At 43.3% G+C, this 24,243-nt stretch overlaps 2 protein-coding genes across 3 annotated transcripts in view; one reads left to right on the top strand and one right to left on the bottom strand.

Moving 5' to 3' along the window:
• Window positions 1–3,138: 3,138 nt before the first annotated feature.
• LOC105697919 (glycine receptor subunit alpha-4) lies at window positions 3,139–7,750 on the top strand. Its single transcript, XM_012421657.2, has 8 exons — window positions 3,139–3,317; window positions 4,165–4,240; window positions 4,911–5,088; window positions 5,191–5,417; window positions 5,515–5,597; window positions 5,959–6,270; window positions 6,368–6,573; window positions 7,112–7,750. The coding sequence occupies exons 2-8, from the start codon at window positions 4,167–4,169 to the stop codon at window positions 7,286–7,288; spliced, it is 1,257 nt and encodes a 418-aa protein (XP_012277080.1). The 5' UTR covers window positions 3,139–3,317; window positions 4,165–4,166; the 3' UTR covers window positions 7,289–7,750.
• Window positions 7,751–14,063: 6,313 nt separating this feature from the next.
• Window positions 14,064–24,243, bottom strand: part of LOC105698134 (potassium voltage-gated channel protein Shal) — a 76,041-nt gene continuing 65,861 nt past the window's right edge. For both annotated transcript variants that reach the window (XM_012422124.1, XM_012422122.1), the window contains 2 exons: window positions 21,129–21,367; window positions 14,064–17,866 (listed from right to left, as the gene is read on the bottom strand). In XM_012422124.1, the coding sequence (XP_012277547.1) occupies window positions 21,224–21,367 (144 nt within the window). In that variant the 3' untranslated portion in view covers window positions 14,064–17,866; window positions 21,129–21,223. The remainder of the gene's footprint in view (window positions 17,867–21,128; window positions 21,368–24,243) is intronic.

Here is a 24,243-nt window from a genome sequence, read left to right as displayed (position 1 = left end):
TGTAAATTAAGCCATAAGACTATGTAATATAAATTTAACTTATGCCCCGCTAAGAATGCTTGATTCTTCCTGAACTACTCACGTAAAACCTAAAATGTAGTTACCACGCGTCGGCTATGGTAGCTCTCATGTTTACCGACAAGCGCCTCATCGAATCAGCTGTTACCACTTTCTGGGATTCCTTTTGAGGTCGGTATCCAAATGCATGATGCACTCTGGTCGAAAATGCAAATTAAGTCTAATTCGCAAGCGTTGTCATGGAGTCGTCGATTTTCTTGGAAAATTAATTTTTGTCTAATTTCGTCCTCTACGATGGATGGTATAGAACGGATTAGAAAATTCCAGGGATCTTGGATACCGACCATGGAGGAATTACCTTGTTCCGATAGATCTCATGGGACACGTAACTAATCACTCGAACTATCGATACAGTCTTGGAACAAACGGACCAATGATTGCAAAAGTGCAACGTTCGATCACGATTATTAATTAGGGCTTTAAAAATTTTTATTTCACCTTCAATTGCTAATAAAACATTAGACACGTTTTTACAAGTTACAAGCGAAATAATTGGTCCGTTTTTTCTGCGGTCTGTGACATCACATTTTGAATCTTCTAAAATCTCCAATCGACGTCGAAACCATATTCGAGTACCCCAACCGTATTTAATGAGAAAAGCGAAAGTCTCTATACATTCGTCTTTGTCAATCACGTCGCGATGACTTTATAGCGCATACCGAGTATCCATGTTAAAGTCCGACTCGGTGTAATTTTTCTTTTACCGTACAAATTATTTTTTTATTAAAAAACAGAAATCGAGCCGAGTGACTTTCGCGATCTTCTAAATCGATTGAGGAATACCGATCAATCAGAAATCTTCTCCGTCTAACGAACACTCTTGATGTCTGCCAAGTGAAGAAGACAATGTAACAAGCTATACACACATGACACATACTGGTCGTCTGCGAACGTCCTAATGTTGTAATTTCACTGGATGTACCGATTCCAGTAAATCATAGTTCGAAAAAAGATCGTGGTAGTGTCCCGATAACGTGAAATTCATTTTTCTCGCGTACAGCACCGACGACAGCTTTTTAATGCGGCCAACTTTGAATAGCAGTTGGATAGCGTAAATCAAACGTTATCTCATAGAGAAGAAATGTTACTAAAATAGCTGCTCATGTGAATAAAATCTGAATCAACAGTTTTTAAATAACGAGGCCTTTTGAATTCTCCATCAGCTCGTTTTCCCGATCCGTGAATAATTGCGTTGCAAATACCGAGGAAAATTGATTCGTGAAAAAAAGACGTGGAAGGAACGATTCGTCTCTCCTGATAAGGACCTACCTTCGATAAAAGTGGTCTGCGAGTAAGGAGTAATTGTTTCACGCAAGATCGATTAAAATGCCAGTCTTAAGGAACCTCTCGTCGGTGCATGTACATTTTACGCTATTACAGTTTTCCTTAGACGAGACGAATGAAGAACATAATGGTACATAAGAGTAACGACATGCAACGGCAGTAATGGAGCCAGAATGGCCACCTTAGAAGCGGACATTAAAAGTCCACCGCGTAAAGTACCACTACGAAAATTGTACATGTACGATACTATATTTAAGAGAGATCGTTATAAGTTATTATACGGGCGAATAAATGGCAGAGGCGTTGGTAAATTAATCGTTGGTAAGTTCCTTGTTGTTGTGACATATCAGTAACCTCTTACCTCCTTGAAGTAATGGACGTCGAAGCACCTCGATCTCGACGTTCGAAGAATTTCTGGGATTTTCGAGGGGTCGGGCTTTTCGTAAACACAGGACCTCCTCCGGAGAGAAATCGAGAGAACCGCCTCGGGTGCGCCTCGAATCAGTACCGACTCGAAACAAAAGTTCTTTCGCTGGGACACAAAGACATCCCCCTTCGCTCCCCCCGACTTCCCACACTCGAAACAACTTAATAATTTCTACGTCTCCGCGGTACAGGGCAATGCATCAGCAACTAAGGTTCATTTTTCTGCAACATTTCGAATGACGTCGAACGAAGGGGTCCGGATGAATTGTTTTGACAATGTATCTTGAAATTTGTTTACGGACGTGGGCGTCACCGGGCGCAATGATCTGGGTTTCCTGCACATATACGTATTGCGAGCTTAACCCCACTTGGCCTTTGGCTGCCCGAGCGTCGGATTTAAGAGGGTGTCTTACTCCTAAGCTCATATCATAACGACATAACCAATGGTCGTTTCTACATTCGCAGGTGACACGTGACACGTGTCAAAGTTTTCGCAGCTTGCAGACCCGGTGGAAAAGGCACCTCGCACAATGTGCACGTATAACAAGGGAATATCGCGTGGCCTTAATTTGCCTGAGACAACTACCGTGTCGCGAAACGACGGTCCGCGTGCTAAATCCGATTTCGCCACGTCGTGAAAATACATTTTTAATAATGCACCATGAATTTACGTAATGGTCGTCCTTTCCCGGGAAATGCCGATTTAACTTTCTCGTTAATGCCCCACGCGCACCTCCCCTCTTCCACTGAGATGACACAATTTGCCGCAACAATTTCTTTTTCATTAATGTCATTCACACCGTATAAATCACGCGGTGCCTTTTTCCCAATTCTTCCACGAGAACTCCGAATTTCTATTATTTTCGAGGTTGAAGCCTACAAGTGCAACGTTTCTATAAAATATTCCAGTGAAAATCTACCGGCGGAAATCCATGCGACACGTCCGAATGACACTTTTATAAAATTCATTGATTCGTCTCAAAGTAAAAATGTCGAATTCTCATATAATTCCTCGGGCGGGGCGCGGACGAATCCTGGACGCTAGTTAATTCCTGTTAGCATTTGTAAAAGTACTTAGATCGGTCGCCACGAGTCATCGGTACGTGCTCCCATGTACACGTCGACCTAAGTACGGGCGCAGACACATAAGAATGGACACATAGGTGAAGTTACACAGGCGTCACGATGAAAGAGTAGGGCTTAATCAGGTAGTCGATAGGCAAATTGGCTTACAGGCGCCTCTAAGAGTGGCTCGCCGAGGCGGTTCCACGAGCGTTCCGTCGACTCCAGACCGTTCCGAAACGCGTTCCCGGTTCCCTTTCTTTCTCTTCGCTCGCTCGGGTCGCGGATCCATCGGCAAGAGGCGAGAAATCGGCGCGACCCAATTGGCCCCGGATGAGCGGGACGCCCACGCCATTGGGGACTTCTTGCTCGCTCCTCGTCGCCCCAGCGCCGTCCATGATATCTCTCTCGCTTCGATTCTCTATCAGCCTCGGGCGCCGATCATCCAGAACGACGAGGCTTTTCGGGTAAGACGTTTCCCTTGGACCTTCCCATGGACCAATGCGAACCCCGCTTTCCCCTGTGCCGCTCGATAGGAAATGGGACAGACTCCCTGCTCCGAATGCGTCTCGACGTAACGAGAACCTTGCGCCTTTTCCCTTATCATGGGAAAAAATTCAGTTTTATTCCACTTGATTTTTGTTACACTTATTTTACGTAGAAATTGTTCACCTCGAAACGCAATAATTTGACAGGTCTCGATTTTTGTCTCGCACTGGCGACGCTTTACTTTGTAAAAAACGAGGAGAAAAAATAAGAGATGACCACTGGAGTGGGATATATTTTCTCGGCTCTGTCCGGCGGCCGAGTTATCCGCGATCCGCCTCATTTCCCATTCTTCCTCTTTCTATTTCCTTCTTCCCCGTTTTCAATTCTATTTCCCACCTGCCGCCTCGAGCGCTGGTCATCGAAAAAGACGAGGCTCTTCGAATAAGAAACTTCTCGGAGATCGAAGCCTATCGGCCAATCGGAACCCCTTTTTTTATCCTAACTTTATACCGGAAATACGCCGCCTTCCCTCGAGAAAGAGCAATGGAATACATAAGGAGTCCCCCATCGTATAGATATATCGTGCTTTTCATTTTGTTCCCCGAGTATATTGCATATAAATCGAGGAGATGGGCGGGATCATCAAAGTCAATGAGGCTTCCAGGATAAAATACCCTCCGCAACGGCGCCGGTCGACCTATATGAGTCACATTTTTAATAATGTCGTATTTAAACGAGTTTCACCGAGGTCGATACGCGTTTCTCTTCTTTTTTTTTTTTCAAGCACACTAAAATAAAAATTCCATCACGGCCTCTCTCTTTCAGGGATGCAGAGACACTCTCTGGTGATCTTGTGCTGCTACCTATATATGCTTTTCGACATGGTGGCACTTCATTTCCCGTAAGTATTTGCCCGACATTGCCTTCGATCGATCGATCGGGGGTCGTATCTCGAAATTGTGGCGATCAAACCAGGTGCGAACTGTGAACCTCGTTGAAACGTGCTCCAGATCTTCCGAGGGTTCCGATATCGGGGATCAATCGGGGCCGATCGAGATCGAATGCTTTCCTCGAGCCTCGATCGCCGATCAAAAATGGGTGACACCTCCACGTATATCGATACATGTATTATAAAGTGCAAGGGACACAGTGTGCGGCAGACTTAAGGGTATGCAAAGCTCGAAGACCTATTATGGCTTCGGCGATATTGCTGTTTCATCGAAATCGCTAATATTTGAGACTCCGCGGAATAATGGAGCGGAACCTCCTGCTTCCCGGTAATGAGAACATACCGGGCTTACGAAAGACTAGAAAATATCGAGAAAGCTCTGAAAAATGGAACGATAACTTTTCGCGGTCCGAGGGTAAAGGGAAACTATTCCTGCCAAGCGCAAGGCGTCCCTTTGTAGAGTGCACAATTGTAAACGCACAATTTCGAGATAATTTAAATTCTGACCGTTCCGACCGTATTTCACTATTTAATTAATTTCGCTAAAATTACGAAAATTCTTAAATAGCCCGGCGGAAGAATAATAACTTTTCCTGGATTGTCGTCGAATCATCTGTTGCAGAGACGTCGACTTGGAGGAATACGGTCGAAAGGAAGCGTCCCTGTCCTTAAGGGATATCCTTCCTATAAACCCGAAACAGTACGACAAGCATAGGGCTCCAAAATTCCTAGGACAACCTACAATTGTTTATTTCCACGTGACGGTGCTCAGTCTCGACTCGATTAACGAAGAGTCCATGGTAACTGCATTTCTTATTAATTATTGTGGAATTATTTCAATGCGAGTAATCGTGAAATCGACGCTTCACGAATTTAATTGAAAATCTATTCATCTTTTTCAGACTTACGTCGCTGACATTTTTTTAGCGCAAAGCTGGCGTGACTCCAGACTCAGATTACCGGAAAATATGTCCGAGGAATACCGAATATTGGACGTCGATTGGCTTCACAATATTTGGAGGCCTGATTGCTTCTTTAAAAATGCGAAGAAGGTTACCTTCCACGAGATGTCGATACCCAATCACTACCTTTGGCTGTACCATGACAAAACGTTACTCTACATGTCAAAGTAATGTCTTTAAACTTTTTCTTTAACTTTGAAATCGAAAATAGGAATTACAAAGCAACGCAAAGAAAATGTAACTAAATTTTTATCTGCTTCTCAGATTGACTTTGGTCCTCTCCTGCGCCATGAAGTTCGAGTCGTATCCACACGACACTCAAATTTGCTCAATGATGATAGAAAGTCGTAAGTAATGTTTATTTGCATTATTTGCAACGTCGGCATTATTGGATCGGTTTAACGGAGTTTGCCGCTCATTTATTTCAATACGGTTTATCCGCACCTGAGTTATTTTTAATGATTCGTTCACTTTGTGAATTCCTGGCATTCAGTGAAGTATGAATGGCCATCTTCCAATTTTCAGTGAATAATCACGGAATCCCTTTGACGTTCGTAGCAGCCAGTCTGGACGTAAAATTCGAATCGAAGCGACTTTGCACTCGAGTAAACATGTTTTATTCCATGTCGATTTTGACTACGGGTCCTTTCCATGCCCCATCTTCCGGTATTTAATATTCTATGTTTTACCGTAACATACTTTTTCCAGTATCACACACAACTCAGGATTTGGTCTTCATATGGAATATGACGGACCCTTTAGTGGTGAATCCGGAAATAGAGCTCCCGCAATTGGATATTTCGAACAATTATACAACCGACTGCACGATCGAATACTCTACCGGAAATTTCACCTGCATTCAAATAGTCTTCAATTTAAGACGCAGATTGGGATATCACCTCTTTCATACATATATACCGTCGGCTCTGATCGTCGTCATGTCATGGATTGCTTTCTGGATAAAACCGGAAGCTATACCCGCTCGCGTTACTCTGGGCGTAACGTCTCTACTCACTCTTGGTAATCAGATTTTATCATACCTTTGTATTATATAAATAATTTTGCAAGCGGCCCAATAACGAATTAATCCTGAGCACCGACTTCCCACTCTTTGCAGCAACTCAAAATACGCAATCGCAACAATCGCTACCACCGGTGTCATATGTCAAAGCGATAGACGTGTGGATGTCGTCCTGTAGCGTCTTCGTCTTCTTGTCGCTCATGGAATTCGCGGTAGTTAACAATTACATGGGGCCTATAGCAACAAAAGCCATGAAAGGTTACTCGGACGAGGACCTCAAGGAAGCCATCGACGAATTCAAGGTAACGAGTTCGGGAGAAAAATTGCAATTTTCCTAGTATTTCAAAATTAGTAGATAAAACACTCTAGTGGATTATGGCAAAGAGTATCTGTACCAGAGAAACGGTCCAGGTGACGATTGCGATCCTCGTCGAAGCATTGCGGAACAAAAGGAGCGAAGGTCGAGGAGAAGGCCTCTCAATTATTCCACGAGACTCGGCCGGTAAAGTCGATGATTTCGCTTCGCGGATTACATCTCCAAAGGATGCGACACCCTTACGGGGCGAACAAAGCTTTGCAAAATCGCTCGAGTTGAATAATTTGATTCGCGGCTCGTTCCGTTCACATTCACAACCGATCCTTTCAACTGTGTCCATGTGCCCCCCATAGAAGAGTACCGTTGTTACCAACCCCATTCTTTAGAGGTGTCACATATATCGGGTTACCCTCTATGACTCCTGCTTCCGCAATTTTTCCCTTCAAATTTCTAATAAATGCTCACACTTACCAAGATTTCGAAGATCTGCAAGGGTAGCGTAATTTCTAATTTTTTTATTCCAGACTCCAATGCGACCGGATTCGGAGAGGAGCAGAAGTCCAGTGCGACCACCAACGGTGCAATACGACACCTGTTGTCAAGGGAGGGCAACGGCGATTTACATCGACAAGGTCTCGCGATTCTTCTTCCCCTTTTCGTTCTTCATCCTGAACGTCGTCTACTGGAGCACCTTCCTGTAACCTTTCCTTAATTCCGGTGTCTTCTTCCCGGAAGGTGGCCGCCTCTCGGCGACGTCCGCGCTCTACGTCGTTTCTGTAATTTCCGCCAAAAGACGGCATTTCCGTCCTCGATCGACCGCAGAGTGAGAGAGAGAGAGAGACAAAACGACCCCCGAAGACAAGAGAGGAAAGCAGAAACGACTCAATCTTGGCCAAGTGGGTCCTCGAGGAGGTTACGGTCTCCTTACGAGGGCGCAAACCTCGAACGAGACTCGAAGTCCCGAGCGGCGAGAGGACGCCATCTTGAAATCCCAAAGACGGTCTCCAGGGACGCTCCGAATGGTGTCCGATAATGCCAAGTGCTTTTTATATACCTACGTAGATAAATCTGCTCGAGCAGATACCTTTGCGTACTCTGTATAAGCTTAGAATTAATAAGTGCACTCACTACTCGAATACTATTAATCTTCTAAATAAACGAATCGGCCATTACAGGCAAGACCTTCCACCCATTCGTTTCAACCATTCCCGATTGAATCTTCTGAGGGCTGAAAAACCAGTACCTACTAACCTAATCTAATCCCATTCACCATATTTAATTATTTTTTTTTATTAACCTGAAAACTTACTTTAAATTATGCGGAATTATTTCGTCGCTGCTGAACACCCTGCAAAGGAGGGAATTATACTCTTCTCTGCTAATCATTTATTTATTGAAATGAATTTTGCAATAAATGACAAATTGTTCAGAGGGAGGGTGGGAATAGGACGTTGAAAGGCAAGTAAACGCTGAAAAGAGAAGCATGAATAAAGACAGTATTTTATTTTCATATACTCTTTCATCTCATCGGTTCATATATATATATATTTATATTTATATATAATAATAAATATATTCTTGTTAATAATTAAAGTGGTTCCATTTGCGTGTACCTCTAGCGTACGAGCCCCAGCAATTAATCGATCCAGGATCGACATTGGTTCTACCGCTTATTAAATATGCTCCTTCCCGCCCCCTCCCCCCAATCGCATGATCTCGGGATCTCTATTAATAACAATTGAAAAACACCGTAACCACGATAAATTCTCTATTGTGCTCGCCGAATCGATCCCCGAGCATTTCCAGTCTGCCTCGTTTGACTTGACTCGGTGTAATCGACGGGACACGTTACAAGTAAAGTCTCGACCTTTAATTAACCCTAACCTATCTACGTACTGTCGATCTAAATTGCTTTGATAGGTCGAAGCGCGGGCCGCACGAAGCGATTCGTCGCTTCATAAAGGACGCCCTAACCTTTTATCCATAAATCTCGGCAACTCGTCGAGATCGGGAAAAAATTGCTCAACGACAGGACACAGTCGAGTGTCGTGTTTAAAAAAAAAAATGATATTTCGCCCCCGACTCGTTAAAGAGCGTTCGCATAAACAGTCAGGCCGTCGAAAAGTAAAGGCTGACAAAATGGCGGAGTCCGGACTTCCGGCCTTGGTGCTTCGCGCGTCCCGCGTACTTCCGGTTGGATTCCACGCGGCTTTGCCACGCCGCTACGTCGAACGATCTCTCGATCCCCCTTTAGAGGGGGGCGGAACGCTTAATAATTATTATTAAAGTTCGTTTATTCTATAAGGCGCGTGCCCGCCTCGCTTTTACGTTTTTTCCTTTTTTCTCCTTATTTTCGCGCGGTAACCTTAAGGATTAATGAAATGATCTAAAGTGTCCGCACTAGCATTCCACGAGGTTTACAACTCTTAACTATAACAGCTTAGGTAAATAAAGTATCTCTCCCGGCTTGTCTTCGCCTACTTAGTCGTTCGCTCGCGAATCGCCGTGGAAAAGTCGAAAAACGCGGCTCCGACTCGTCGCCGTCATTCGTCGAAACCGGTGGGATTAATCTGGAAACTCTCTCTAGATTCGGAACGACCGAGCTCGGGTACGGAGTTCTGAAATTTGCTGGTTCCACCTAACGAGCGATTCGCTCTTCGGGGAATATGGTCGCCATTTTGGAACCGCATCTCGAGGGCCGTAGTTACGGAAGCGCGCCGAAGGGCTCCAATATGGCGGCCATGCTCGAGTCCTTTCTCGAGAATCACGTCCGAGTTTGTGCGATTATTACGACCGATCTACGCGCAACATTCAGGATAAATTACCCACTGGTATCGCGAATCCACGAGAGTCGCTCCATTAAGTCGTTCCGAAACTTAAATGACGCGACCTAAGACATTGCACTTAGTTTGAGCATCGAAAGTTCCGATTTCGAGATGTACCCTCGCATACGCCTGGAATTACGCGCTCAAGACTCGGATTGGCACAATTCGACCCAGAATTTAGTAGTCGGATCTTTTTATGAGAACTCGCCGAGATCGAGTCGCGGCAGTTGTCAAGTGTCAATTTGTGTCAAATGAGGCTTTCAATTCTCGTAGAGACAATGGCGCGATAGAAGTACCGAAGACGTTTAGACTCTTTTTCCATTCCCCGCTGAAATTTATTACTTTTTCAGGAGTTTCAGGGGATTATCGCCAGATATCGAGGTCAGCCCTCTGTCGACGGTCAAAGTATTTTAATGGAAAATTTAGACCTTACCGGGGTTCCAATATAAATACTCTTGATATAATTACAAGGTAGTAACATCGATATAAATTGCGGAGACCTAACTCGATCTAAGGTTTTCATCAAAGTCCTTTGACCGCAAAATTGGGGCTGTACATTGATTAAGAATATCTGGACCTGAGAGGTCGAAAATGACCGGCAATTACAACGATCGCCAAAAACGTCCTATATAAATGATTTGGAGGATATCTTTGTAACGTTCGGAGACGGTACATTTTTATTTTCTTTTAGAGTATATTTCATAAAGAAAGAATTGTCCCGATTTATAGCAAATTACTCGCATTACTCATCTGGAATGTTGCTAAGTGTTACTCATACCGTTAAACGTTTAATTAATTTATTACAAAGCGGTGAAGTATCCCGTTCAATAAAAAATCTCTGTTTAGCTCTGTGGAATGTGTTGGGGTTATATATTATTTTTTACAGTTGCGGTTAAATTACTGAAATGTTAGAAAAACTTTGCGCAGCATAATTCTGTAGAATTTATCCTTTGCGGCAATTGAACCTTATGTCTTTTTATGACTTTCTCTTTTGTGTATATCTTGAGCCAGTTGTAGGTTAATTATGTTAATTACATTTCTCCTTGATTCGCGAGTTGGTTATTTAACCACCGACGAGACCATCTAGGAACTGGTAAAACGCAAATTAAATTTTCCTCGACATAATGCAAGGGAATAAAAACATTTACGGGCAAGTAATTTGGTCATACTTTAAAACACTGGAAAATTCTGCACGTCCACCTGCATTAATTAATGGAACACGATCTAAAATCTTTGCTCGCTAAAATCTTCTTGCCTCTCGGTGAGAAATGAATTTGACCGCACCATATATGTACCGTCTGTTTAGCGCATGCATTATGTGCAACATGTACAGTCAACGGCATGCATGTCGTATGATAACGCACAACACTCGACGCGACGATGCATCGAGGCGTAAGCTTTTGTTCCGGGAGAGAAGAGCGAGTTCTGTACAGAGTATACATGCATACATGTATATGACACGTGCGTACAACTGTATGCACGTATGTGCACAAACTGTCGAGGCGAATGGCACAAAGGCAGCAACCCTCGTCGAATTTCACGAGGCAACCCATTTTTGACGAAGCGAATCTAATTATTTTCAGAGCGCACCGCAACGAGAATATTTCAATCCGTTAAAACATCTCGAACGTCCCATTGTTTACATTTCGAGAGTCGCCGCCGCCGACGGTTGGCGCTCCCCGCGCCCTCTGGAATTTTGAGAACCGAGGGCCTGACTCGACAGGTTAGTCTCCAGTCGTCTTGCAGGACGCGTGGTCGCGGGAAATAATTTTTACTCATGCAATTGTCAGCCTTCGCGAGTGCGGGGATAAGTTCGACTTCGTCGCCGGCTCTCGTCGCACCCCTCGCCCAGAGGATTCGGCAAGACCCATAGGAACAAAGGACACCAAGTTATAAAGCGAGTCAGCCGTCGCTTTTTTCTCCTCCGACCCGATCTTCCTCGAGGCGCGGCGACCTCCGGAGGACACCTGGCGCCCATCTCGAGCACTTGGCCGTGCCGGGAATTTTATTTCCTTCCTTTGGAATTCTGGTCGGAAGATTTTTGCATTTCGTCGCAATGATAAATAATTTTACTTCATTGCGTCAGTCGATTTTACTTGTCCTCCATTATTTTCGTATCGACTCCTGTACAGTGGTGGACATGAATGCTTTCCCAGTAGATATGGCATCACCGATGCATGATAGGAAGGTATTTATGTACATCAGGGTACATAAAATTCTGGACACGTCACAATTCTCACATAAAAATCGGAAAATATGTCGGGTCGGAGGAGCGATATTATGGTCGTGATAAATAGTAATTTTTTCGAAATGTTATGTAAGTGTGATTAAGAGGGGAGCGATGTCCCCACTCGTTAGGTCCGCGTATTATCTTCTGCTTTTGGGACGAGATCTATGACAAAGTCGATACACCAAATGCAAACGACCCCTTGAAATTTCGATTCGACGACGCGAGATGAGAAGTTCGGATCGCTCGAGCATCGACAGGTCACACGTTCTCATTAGTGCTTCCTTTATCATGCTAATGAATCGAATTCCACCCGATTTTTTCATTCCTTTGTGTTTCAGAACTTTGTAATCGAAGAGAAGGTGTATACAGAAGGGTAGATATAGTCAATGTTAATGATAGAAGTACCGAGGTGGAGTAAAAGTTAAAAGCGGACCGTTTCCGAATGATCGCGGTCTTGAGAAGTACTCATGCAATTAGTCTGAAATCTTGAAAACAAAACATCATCTTTAATAATTTTAATGAAATGTAAATACAAAATATCTGTGTGAACATACGTTAAAGAAATGGAAATACGTTTAACCTTTACTCTCGACCAATATTAGTAAAATAATAGTGGAAGCCAGGGAAGCTTAATTAAAATAAATATTTAACATGGCTCTCATCCCTTGTTTCAAGCTGTAATTGCGGGCAAGAACAATTCATTGTGAGCACTGCATATTAAACTTTAGGCGATGTTTAATCGTTATTACAACAGTCGCGATGTTTATGGCAAGTTCTTAAATAGCATATTTAATCAGTCACTTTTGACAGAACATGGCAACAAACTAACGATTACCTTAGTAGTATGTCCCTTAGAGTAATTATTTTATCTGTTTATAAATACATGACCGAGAAACAGCTCGCAGAGTGAAATGAATAATTCTATGATGGACTACTCAATTTTTCACAATGCGGTTTTTCAAAAATCGGTTTCAAATAATGACATCGGAACCCCATACATTTACACCGACAGCTCTGCGCTAAATTTACTTTATAACGAAGGTACTATATTCAAAATAAATAAGAAAGTCAAGGGGAAAGAAATTTTAACGAGACTCTTCTCTCTTATCATATTCTGACTTATGTATCTCTCATTTTCATAATTATATTTGTATTTACATAGTGTTGCTTTCTGTTTATGGATTCAGTTATACATATAGTATTAATTACAGGTCGTTCACTAATTCTCGACTTTCTAACTTCTGCTCTGAGCTTCCATTATTAATTTAATTATCTTGGCATAATTACTCATTACCTTAAACTTCTTGTACACCTCTAATTATTACTCGTTATCTCTATTTATAACTACTTTGTCACACTTATGTACAAGTTCTTTACTATAATTAATAATAATAATTTATTGAAGTTCTCGAGAGGGTACCGAGGTTAAAGGTTTACAACGAGACGCGAAGAAAGTTGATTCACGTTAAAATAAGTAACGATATATATCCACGTGGAGAAAAAATAATGGGGCATTTCATGTACACGGTGAGGAATTATAATACAAAATTCTGAATAGAATATCCATAGAATTTAACGATCGAGGGCGTCACGGTAAACCACCTGTAATCGTTAAATTCGTAACAGCTGATCGCGGTAACGACAAATTCTAGTATTTATTTACAGTCTTTCCCTGCGTTTTATGCATCGGATTAACGGATTTACGTCACTTTACGAACAGAGCGAATATCTTTACGCATCTGAATTTTTGTTAACTACATGACACGTCACGGTTACTTGAATAGAATGCTGCTTTTATTGCGATGTACACAGTTGCCGCAGATTTTACAAGTTCTTTTCTTTCCCTTCCTTGCTCCGGTTTGAAAACGCACACAAGCGGTCGAAAGACTCGAATAGTCCGGACTTATCCTTTTCAAAATTCCCGCGAAAACGGCCATTGGCACTTCTACGAGCAGGTGCAATGGACGGGTGGTATTCCTCGTCGGAAAAAGAGACGCGCGCGCTTTCGGTCCCGATGAAAAACAGGGAGAATAAATTCCACCGCGACGAGCTCGTCGGATTTTCCTTTTTTCTCCTCTTAGGGACACGTTTCGAAGTCTCTTTACACGGTGCGCGAACCCATTGAAATCGTGACCTCTTTAGTCTATTTAGTCCCGTCTTTGCGCACTTTTCAAAAGCGCGTCAATCAGGCTCATCAATCCGCCACGTGCACCGATCGAAATGTTCCACGGGGCTCTGTGTGAGATAGAGCTTACGGATTAAAATGTTGAAACAGGGACGATTTTTAAGATCGGTTTTGACAGAGCCGCCATATTGAAATTAGCCCTGACAACCCGTTTCTAAATAACAGCGAAAATGTCCAATACTAAGGCTCGTGTGAGTCATGCAGACTTTTTTTTTTTTTCAATGTTGAGTCGTATCCTTGGCATTCAATGTGGCGATTTCAACAACTCTGTCCAATGCCCCTCTTTACATCCTATAGAATGATGTGTAACCACTTTAAGGTGTACCGTTTGAAATTGCACCGTTTTTGGTACACTGTAAAAAAGTCGATATTAAATTGCGTTAATTAGCGACGATCGTGCTACGACCGAGCTTGATAACGATTAAAAAGTTATTTCAACGGTTTAAGAAATTCTTAATTCAACCCTTATCAGTCGTTTGCTTTAATTCAGGAGTAGTTGAGTTTCCGAAGGTAGTGTCGATTGAATAATTCCTCTGTTTCGATTTTTTTTCTTCTTCTTATCGTGCCTTAGTTATTCTTCCGTATCAGCTAAAACACTTATATTGCACATGCGAGAAAGAATGGCAGTATGGCGGTAGTAGAATTGAAAGACTTTGTCTTACAGTTGCGCACATTTTCTCATTTCGTGTGAGGCTCGAGGACACGAATATTTTCTTTGCAATTTTCAAAATTCTCTAGCTATCCTCGACGAGGCTTTCTACTCGTCGACTACTGTAACGACATCGATTTCACAGACTGGATTACGGATTGATTAAATAGCATCAATTTATTTCGATTTAACACCGAATCGACTCCCTTTTTTTTTTTATCGATTTTTCATTCTATTCACTTTTTCTATTTTTGTTTTCGCTTTTAGCTGGCGCGTTCGTAAACCTTAAGTAAGTAACTCGGGCTTAGGTTCTTTCTTTTCCTTTTATACAAATATGAGAAAGAAGTATTTGTCACGATTTTCCAGTCACGCTGTAAAAGGTAGCAGATTAGAATTCATCCCGTGAAACTCGAACATTTTTTTTTTTTAGAGTAATTAACCTTCTGTTAAATAAATCAATAAAAGTAATTTCCAGTTAAATGATGAATGTAAATTGATGACGCGTTTGTAAATAATTAGAAAGATGGTCCATCGAAATTCAGTTGAAATGGGGTCAAAAGAGAGAAGCAAATTGGAAATGTATTTAATATTTGTTAATGTCAATATTAGAGATGTCAGAGGAAACATTAAAATTTAAGGTGCACACTTCACTTTATTTTAGAAGACATACACTTTCAAAGCACTTGGAAACATGGTTAGAATTTCTTGAATTTCCGCGTACATTCAAAAGGAACACGACGTAGAATAAGAAGTGTGTGAACGGTTTTTGCAAGAGGTGAACTGAACTAAAAATAAAGTAACAAACATCCGTTAAAAATATATCCCCTACGAGGTAAACCATTCACCGAGGAAACGTTCGACCTTTCAAAACTACCAGTCATACGGCGTACAAGTTTAGACTCTTAAAGCTTAACTGAAAATGTTCATAAAAATGAGGGAAAGCGTAATCTCTTAAACTAATAGAATGGGTGATTAAACGCACATTTATTAATAGACATCCGAGTTGCCGGAATCGACTTCTGAAGATCCAGGGCAACGAAGGAACGTTCATAGACAACAACGAAATGCCCGTTTTATTATCCGAGAGATTTTATTGAGAATTTAACCCGGTTTGAAAAAAGTAATTCCCCGATGCCCATGAGCGGTCAGATTTGGGTAGAAATTAACGTCACGTGACGGTGATCGCTCGAGCCTCGTCGATCGCCAAGAATCGAAGGAATTCCGGTAGGAAGGCGACAGATTCCTAGGACACCATCTCGGAGCTAGCCGTTGAAATTCCGAAATTCCTGAATTCCGGGTGTCCGGAATCCTATTCGGAGCCTAAATCTCCCGCGAAACGCAACAGGTTGGACACGGGGCACAAAATCAACGTCGCGACGTCCGCGTCCTGCCTTTGCAATCCGTGTTCTGATAAATTACTACGTCGGAGCTACGTTCCGATATTTACCGTCGGGACTGCACGGAGGGAAAAAATAGTACAAGTTCTTTTTTTTTCCCCCAATCTTTGGGACCGTCCGCAATAAACATTTCCACTGGTAAAGACGTTCTACCCGGTTCCTCGCACCCCAGGAATTATCCACACTTTTAATGTTCAATGTTGAAAATTCCGAAGCTTCCACTTAGCCGATCGGTCGATTGATCTTCACGGTAGTCTTAACTATCTATCGGTAGTTTTTCTCATTCACCGACTCGCACCTCCACTTTCTCGATTTTGTCCCACCACTGATCAAACAGGAGAGAGAAAGGTGGAGGCAATCGGACTCGACGTGTACCAGGACCCCAGTAGAGCGAGTCAGCCGAAAGACCGCCGAGGTCGGCGGTCCATTTCGTACGCAAAGTCTGGGAAAGCAACGTCTAATTATTTCAGCCAACTCTTGAGCGGTTGGCACACAATCCGAGCATACATTTGAAGGGTCGCTACTGCCGCGAAAGTCTCTCCGGTAAATCCAGGGTTTGCTTAATATTAAGACGTTGCGTCCCGGGCTTGAGGTTCCCTGCCCGAACGTTTCGCCGAGCCGTTTCAATCTCTCCGGATCCTTTTTCCATCTCGCGCACACGACACACGCATCTACGCATTCTCTCTTTGTCTATTTACAAGGTTCGCACGCTCGATCTAACGCATGGACAGATCTCGGGGATCAGAATGGTGCGCGATCGAACGCGCTCGATTGATCTCGCGATCGCTCGACGGGGCGCTCGAGCCGATCGCGAAGTATTGAAAGAACGAGGGCATCTTACTTAAATTAAATATTGATGTATGTATATATTTATATATATATTTAATATATTTATAAACTTACTTAAGCGCCCCCCGCAACGAGTGACGCGGACGACGCTATCGCCGAGGAGGGTGAAATCGATAGGAAATTCAATGTCCGTGTAATCTCACCTATGGCATTGCGTTCTCGTCTATGCAAACGTAAGGAACGTACCGAGCAAATCGATTGCAACGTGACAAATGGAGTCGATGAATTTCGTGAAAATGCATTTACAGCGCAGCTCGTTACGTTCTCTAAGCGCACTTCCACCACATTCATTACGCGGAAAATGAAGCTTTCCTTGGAATAAGAAGCTCGGGATTGATCGGCACTTTCGATCGCAATAATTCCGGGGGTCTCGTTTTTTTTTTTGCTTAAAAGATCGAAAAGGTCCGCAGAGAAAATAATCCAAGTCGACCCGAGCTATGGCAGGAGAACGCGTAGCGTGCGTATGGGTCGTCTATGTAGCTCGTAACGTCACTGCGCGTTAATTAAATTTATTTCTTGATAATTCACGTAGTTCCGGTCGTTCCCCGCCAAGGAGGTGTACGACCGTTTAAAGTGTTACGCATTCGCGGCAGTCGATTGTGAACCGTTTAACTCCGTTTTCCCTCCTGATAAGAAGCATTACTTCGTGTCGCGTAATCCTCAGGGAGGTTCACGATACTTGGGACCATGCAGCGGGTTTTACGTCAGTGTTTTCGACGACTGGACGGCTTTTCTTCGATCTCCCTCAAATTCACCCTTAATGTGGACAAAACTCGAGACGGTGATGGTCGTCACGTTGCTCGCCAAGAGGGAACTTAAGTCGCTGCGTACTAAAAGGCAGGCTAACGATAGTAACTTCGAGCTAACTGCATCCTTCCCAAAATCCTCCTTAAGGAAACGACTCCTCGAACCGAGGCGTATCTCGAAGAGCTCTCGAGGATGTCCTCCGCACCTGCGTCTTCGGGTGTTCTCCTGTCTTCCGGCCTAGGGTCCCTAGTCTCCTCTTCCGGTCGCCCTGGACCCAGGGAAATCTCCCAGGAGACGAGTTAGCACCCTCGGGCGATTCCTTTCTTGGCACTGGGTGCCTTCTCACTCGTTTTTACTGCAACGAACGGAATTCCTTGCATTTCTCTCGACGTCGCTCCTGTCGAGGAAGTAGATTTCCTTATTAAACGCGTCCCTCGAACCGGCAAGGATTCGATTTCCGAGGACGCTTCCGAGAGACCTCCAACGATTGCCATCTTACAGGGGGTCGTCACTAAATTTTCAATTTTTTTTTTTTTTTTTTTTTTTTTTTTTACTAATAATCACGATAAAATCTCGACTTACTCGTTCGAAAAATGTGAAAAACTCGCGATAGAAACGTACACGCGGATGGGGGACATGGAATTTTTCATGGTAATTGGTTTACTCTGCCGTGTTGGTTGAAATCGTTAATTTCGACTCTCCTGGATTGAATTTTTCTTCCACGCTACGCGAGTGTTGTATTAATTCAGTTTGCCGGGGAATTGTACGTGAATAATGCTGACGGGAGTATTCGCGATGGAAATACATAAATAGCAAAAGTACCTAGTAAGTGGTGTACTGCACGCAATTGGGCCAGGGGTTCCGAAGCAAGTCGGGGTGATATCAACCTCGCTTCCAAGTCTGATCGATATCTCGAACCTCATTGTTGTCTGTCGGTGGTAACACGGTCACGACTTTACCTGCATTCAGCGTTTCGAGCAATATCCCTGGTAACTCAAGGTGGTCAGATAAGGGCAGTTGCCTGCCATACCCTTCCAATTGTTCGGATAAGCATCGGCAGGTGCGAGAGTCAACTCCCGAGACGAGTACCTCCTTCCTTCCGTTACCGAAAACGCGTGTTCGTACAATAGACCGCAGGATAAATTCGAAGGGAGGAAACGTCAAGGCCCAGAAATGTTGAACCACCAGCCAAGGGGTAGCGTCCTTAGAAACGCGCCTCAAAGGACCCAGATCCGAGTTCCCAAAATATGTCACATCCCGGAAACTGGTGTGCGCGAAAAGTTGGGCGGACATCCTGGACCCCGGCTTCTCTAGAAGTTCGTTCCATTGCTCTCCAGGGAGTCGGGCATTCCCGACAAGTGCGCCCTTTGAGAAGATTGCATGGGAAGGGCTCGCAGCAAAACCGAGGAATACGCATGGACGAGGCAGCTCGCTAATAAACGAGCAAAGCATTCCTCGGACGCGCAAAGACATTCCCAAGATCGAGTTTAACGAGCCGAGGCACATATTACGTTCGACCGGAGAATCCGCCTCCATTTCCAACCCCATCGTGGAGGAACGATTTTTCGTTCTTTCCCCCTCTAAGTGGGGAGAGACCTCGGAAAAGTCCGCCTCCCGCGTGGGACGCCGGAAGACCTTCCAAAGTGTTAGAAGAAGAAGAAGAATCACCCGAGAGACGGAGACATTCTCGCTTAGAGCGTGACTTCTGATTCGTGGAGGATCGGGAGAGGGAAAAACCAGATGAAAATGGACCCGAAGAACTGGCCGAGATCTCTTGATGTCTTCCGCAAAGAGAGGCCACTAATGGTAATGGACCGTCCCGAACTTCTCCAAGAAAGATGTGGAATAAAATGAGATTGGATCGGGATTTCGACCTCGATTTAACGTCGACTCGTTTTTTTTTTTCTTTTTAATGATTATTGTAATTGTTGTTTCGCGAGGTAATCACGTAGGCCTAGAGGAAATGTACTGTCGACTGCTGGAATTAGTACTTGGTTAGTTCTGCGTTAAATAGGGTAATGTATGATCCATGAGGGGCCTTTACTTGCGAAACTATTTGAATTATGGGTAATTGGTCAATTAAACGTTTGAGCAAAATCGCACGGGTGGGTAAATTAATTCGAAATCTGGTAAAATGTCCTGCATGGTCGATAACGCTAACCAATTGTACGGCAGAGTAAAATGAATGGCGCTCGTTGGCAAAGGGCTACGGCGAACCGTTGGAGGTCGTGGTTAGGCGATTTCCTCGGAAATCGATGCGACGCCATTAATTCGCTGGTGGTTAGCCTGGTTTCATGTCCGAGCTCGGCTGGATTACTCCGAGCTCGCATGACCATGAAGAGAGTTCTACCATATCGGCCGAGCACAGCTAGACAACTATTGATCCTACGGACCTACCGACGTCCACCCTTAAATCGGGCGCCTATGTACAAAAGCGGTAAACTAATGATAAACTATTAATTATATTAATTATCCTTAAGCTAGCGTATCCTACATCGTTCCAACTAACACGCCAGAGCGTGAACGTTGCGCGTTGAGCAAATGAATGTGCGTAAAAAAAAAAAAAAAATATGCAGCTCGAAATTGAACGCCCAACGTCACCGAATCGTCTTCTGTAACTTAATGGTATTAATTATCATCTATCCCCGAGGAACGTCCAGTAGTCCGAAATGAACTATCGATTGCAAATTTGCCAATGTAGATGCAAATTCCGATTCCGCATTAATTTCCACCGTTTACTCTCCATTGCATACAATGGAAAGTTGAGGTAATTTCCATGGTTTTCGAACAACGATAACCCAAGTAATCCAAGCGGACTGCCTTAACGAACGCCGACTGCAATCCGTAAAATGGACTAATTACGGCGGCTTGAAAAAAATATTCCAGGTTAGCAAAATTGGATAAGCGTTAAATCCATGCCCATACGAAAGAGGAAGTAAAGGTTTAATGGAAAAAGTAGTGTTCTTGCAAATATAAAACTGACGGATCGATTTCGTAGGAATTAAATATTTACACGTAGTCCCTTCGGTACGGGGGAAAATAATTAAAGAAACCCAAGCTTGAATAAGTGCAGAATTCTCCTTTGATATCTTTCAAACTCAGGCGAGTGCTACATTGTCAGAAAAATATTCATGCTACTACCCCTATGCAATGGCGGCGCGCTCTGTCGTTACGTTCTACTCCGTTACCGTGACGTAATAAAATCGATAATACAAATTAGTCGTAAACAAGCTCGAGTCGAAAAATCGATCTTCAGGTGAGGTTTCAGGGTGAACAGTTGCCGGCTGCCAATTACGTTATTTATCGTCGAGTTCTTTTTTAACCGAGTACGTCCTCGATATGGCGCCCCCCAATGACGCGTTCCTTACGCGTTTTCGCTACTCTTTCCTAAAGTTCGGCGATAAATAATCCATCTCGGAAGATGATACAGTTGTGGCAATATTTCACCGCGGGGAGAGAAGTCGAAAGAGGACCGTCGGTCGGTGAAACAGAACTCGTATGGGCATGGACGATGCGCCGTCGAGAAAAGCTTCGTCCTTGGTTCGAAGAGTGGCGCGAGAGGGTAGTTCCGTTCGGCAAACTAGCCATTGGCAAATAAGCAAACTCTAAACGAGGCGACGCTTTAATAGCTAGGTGTTAAGATTGAAGTAGTGGCTCACCATTGGTAAGGGCTTTCGGCCTTGGCGCCTTTTCGAACGAGTAGAAGAAGAGGAGACGGTGGGTGGTCAGTGTTGGATTGGTGGACAGATTCGGCTCAAGCGGTCTCCGGAACCGGAAGCGGTGGCTGGCCACCGGAAGTCATGGCAGGCGTGGTGGTGGTTGTGGTGGTGGTGGTGGGGACCGGAAGTGGCTGTAGGGCCTGCATATCGCAGGTGTGGGAACCGCGCTTCGTTAGGTCCTGGAACAATCGGCAGTAGTTTTTCTTTTCTTTCTCCTCTCTGTTTCTCGATTACTTCGGCTCTTCTCCCAACATGGGGTGGAGGGCGCTCGAAAGTAAAACGCGCGGCCATCGAACAAGCGGAGGGGCTGAGATACAGCTCGAGACAGAATCCAATATGGCGCGGGAGGGACCAACGCGATTCGCGGACCGGAACTTGCCCAGAAATCGATTCCCCGATGCGTAGGACTTCTCCTTTACGAACGCGAAGGGCCGGCCCTTCGATTCTCTCTCCTCTTTGGTCGTGTTTTTTTTTGTCACGGTATTTCTTACACGGTGTTTTTCATCTTCCGGTAACGCGAACTCGTACGGTCCATAGAAAGGATGATATGCAGCGGGCGGGAAGGAAACAATGGCCTCCATTTCTCGGTGAGGTCGAATACTGAAAAATGTTTCCTGTAACAATCGTTCGGCGTACTTGTAATAGCTTTTGTCCCGCTCTTTTTTTTCAGCCAAATGTCTATGTGAGGTTAGAAGATTCTTAAAAAAAAAATTAAAAATACTGGAACTCGCGTTTTATCGAAACCTCTTTGTAAGTCCTAGGCATCGGGGGTACTATCGGACAGTCGTCGTTTCTCCTGGACCGGCACATGGGAAACACAGGACTGAAATCCTGACTGAAAAAAAAAAAAACTAACATCCCTAGTTTATTTAGTATTCCTATTTTTAAGTTTAGGAACTAGCGTAAAAACGTCGTTATTAGATGGTCGTAATTATCGAATGGAATACAAATTGTGACGTATATGTGTATTGGCACGCGAGATATCTCGAGTACAATTAATAATGTTGGTAACTAAATTCTATTTCTACAAACTGCGCGTAATTTCACGATTTCCACGTGTTGGTTTCTCCAGCAACTTGGAGATAAATCACTATAAATGGAGATAAAATGACTTTCAGGAACGGTAAGAATCTACAACTAAGTTCAATATAGTGGATTAATATGGTGCAAAACTAGACAGCGTATTTGCAGAATGGCTAAAATCGATTTTTCTTTTTTTTTAATTTTTCTACGGCGAATCGAATTTCCCGTACGTTCTCCATGTGAATTATAAGTGGAAAGGTCGAGCTTAAAGAAAACTACCATCCACTATCGAAACAAACGTGATGATGGGAATCTCGTAAAAAATGTCTAGAAAGGGTATAAAGCTTAGAGTGTTTTCTCGCGAACAAAAAATGACTATTAACATTCAGTCCTGCTTCCCTTGAAAAATATGTATACCGAATAGTTATGCAGACGTCGACCTCGAGTCGCGTCAGACCTGCTCCCGGAGTTTCATCTCCTAAGCTAAGCCTAAATATACCGAAGATGAGGCATGTTAACACACAACAGAAAGACACTTCAGCAGACAAATATACGTAACACAGTAGTAAATATCGGCAAGCAGTCGAACAAAAGCGACGCAGTTATAAATATAGAGGGTTGTGCAGAAAGATGGCGGATACGAGCTTAGTATCGAGAGTTTGTGCCAATGCGAGAGCGATCTAACGAGCAAGCGGTGTGTTGGCATGAGGTTAGTGACTTTTTAAAAGATCGGGTCAAAGTACCTTCGTGCCAAGGTACGGTACTGGATGTAGAGTAACACCTGGCACTCTAGGCAAATGCACTCCGTTATTTTATCTCCTTCTATTCCTATTCCTCTTCCTCTTTACGCGACATATTCTCGAGGTGTACTCGCGGTATTTCAAATTAAAAAGTCGACCGTATACTACGGTTACATGGTTAATCGAGTTCTGGAAATTTGTTGGCACGCCGAGAGGATGAATTGGAATATATGTAGATGGGGATTTACGGTTCGGTTTTTTGCATTTGACTAGTGTACCTTAAATAGAAATATGTTCATGTTGAAATAACAGATTAAGTGCGCGACGAAGTGCAAAATATAAGGAATAATTAATCGATCTCCGATACGGGGAATTTTACAGTGCCACGTATGTTCCATATGGATTCAACGTTATCGAAACAAAGGCTTCGTAAACCCTCGTGTATGAAGGCGAAAAATATTGTTGAACCTGCTATATTTTTACCCGTAGGAGGAGTACTTTATACAGAGACCGATACTGAACTCTGTAAGAAACGGAGGATATGTTTCATACGTGGGAATAAATTCTATTCTACATACCTATTGGTAACTTCATTTTCGCAATTTTTCATAAAATATTTACACAATTTGTCACGAGCTGTCATATCGATTCTCATCTCTGTCATATTGAGAAGTAGATTTCTGGATTCCTACAGGGGGTGGAAATAATTGTACCTTTAAAATTTATCTTCTCTCGATAAACCCCTTTTACTAATTACGATATTGAGCACCATCGCAGGAGTGACGGTATACCGAAATAATTACAAGCAAACGAGCATGCAAAAGTGGTACACCGATTATTTACAATTTCGGGCATGGTCTATCCTCGTATCAATCAGAATTCCATTTTCAATGAAATTCGAGGGAAAGACGCCGATACCTTTATGGTTTGACACCTGGATGTGAGACATACATTAATTACCGCAACCAAGGGTGTATTCCTTATATTTACATTCGCATTAAACCGTTTAAGTCGGTATTATCAATGGGTATATTTATCGAGGGAATTTGCGATAGGGAGTTTAAAACACAGAAAGATTATATGCGCAAGGAAGTCCTTCGGACCGATATCAATTATGTATTTTCCACAACCATGCTCATAATGGCTGATTAAAAATGGTTGCACCGTAGCAGGAAAATCTCTCCATTCCAATATAATATGGACGATTAGAAATTCAAGAAAAATACATAACCGATTCGTGGATAGAGACAATTAATACTCAATACATTTGTTCCCAACTATATCCGGACTGC

This window comes from Orussus abietinus, unplaced genomic scaffold, assembly GCF_000612105.2.
Source record: "Orussus abietinus isolate OABI.00-Male unplaced genomic scaffold, Oabi_2.0 scaffold1, whole genome shotgun sequence".
Taxonomy (NCBI): domain Eukaryota; kingdom Metazoa; phylum Arthropoda; class Insecta; order Hymenoptera; family Orussidae; genus Orussus; species Orussus abietinus.
Note: the sequence above shows the minus strand (reverse complement) of the source record. Positions and strands in the feature narration are given on the sequence as shown.

Bases quoted from the DNA above. Each gene is read 5' to 3' on its own strand.
- LOC105697919 (XM_012421657.2), top strand. From the start codon at position 4,167: ATGCAGAGACACTCTCTGGTGATCTTGTGCTGCTACCTATATATGCTT. The intron at 4,241-4,910 runs GTAAGTATTTGC...CATCTGTTGCAG, and splicing joins ATGGTGGCACTTCATTTCCC to AGACGTCGACTTGGAGGAAT. The intron at 5,089-5,190 runs GTAACTGCATTT...CATCTTTTTCAG, and splicing joins CGATTAACGAAGAGTCCATG to ACTTACGTCGCTGACATTTT.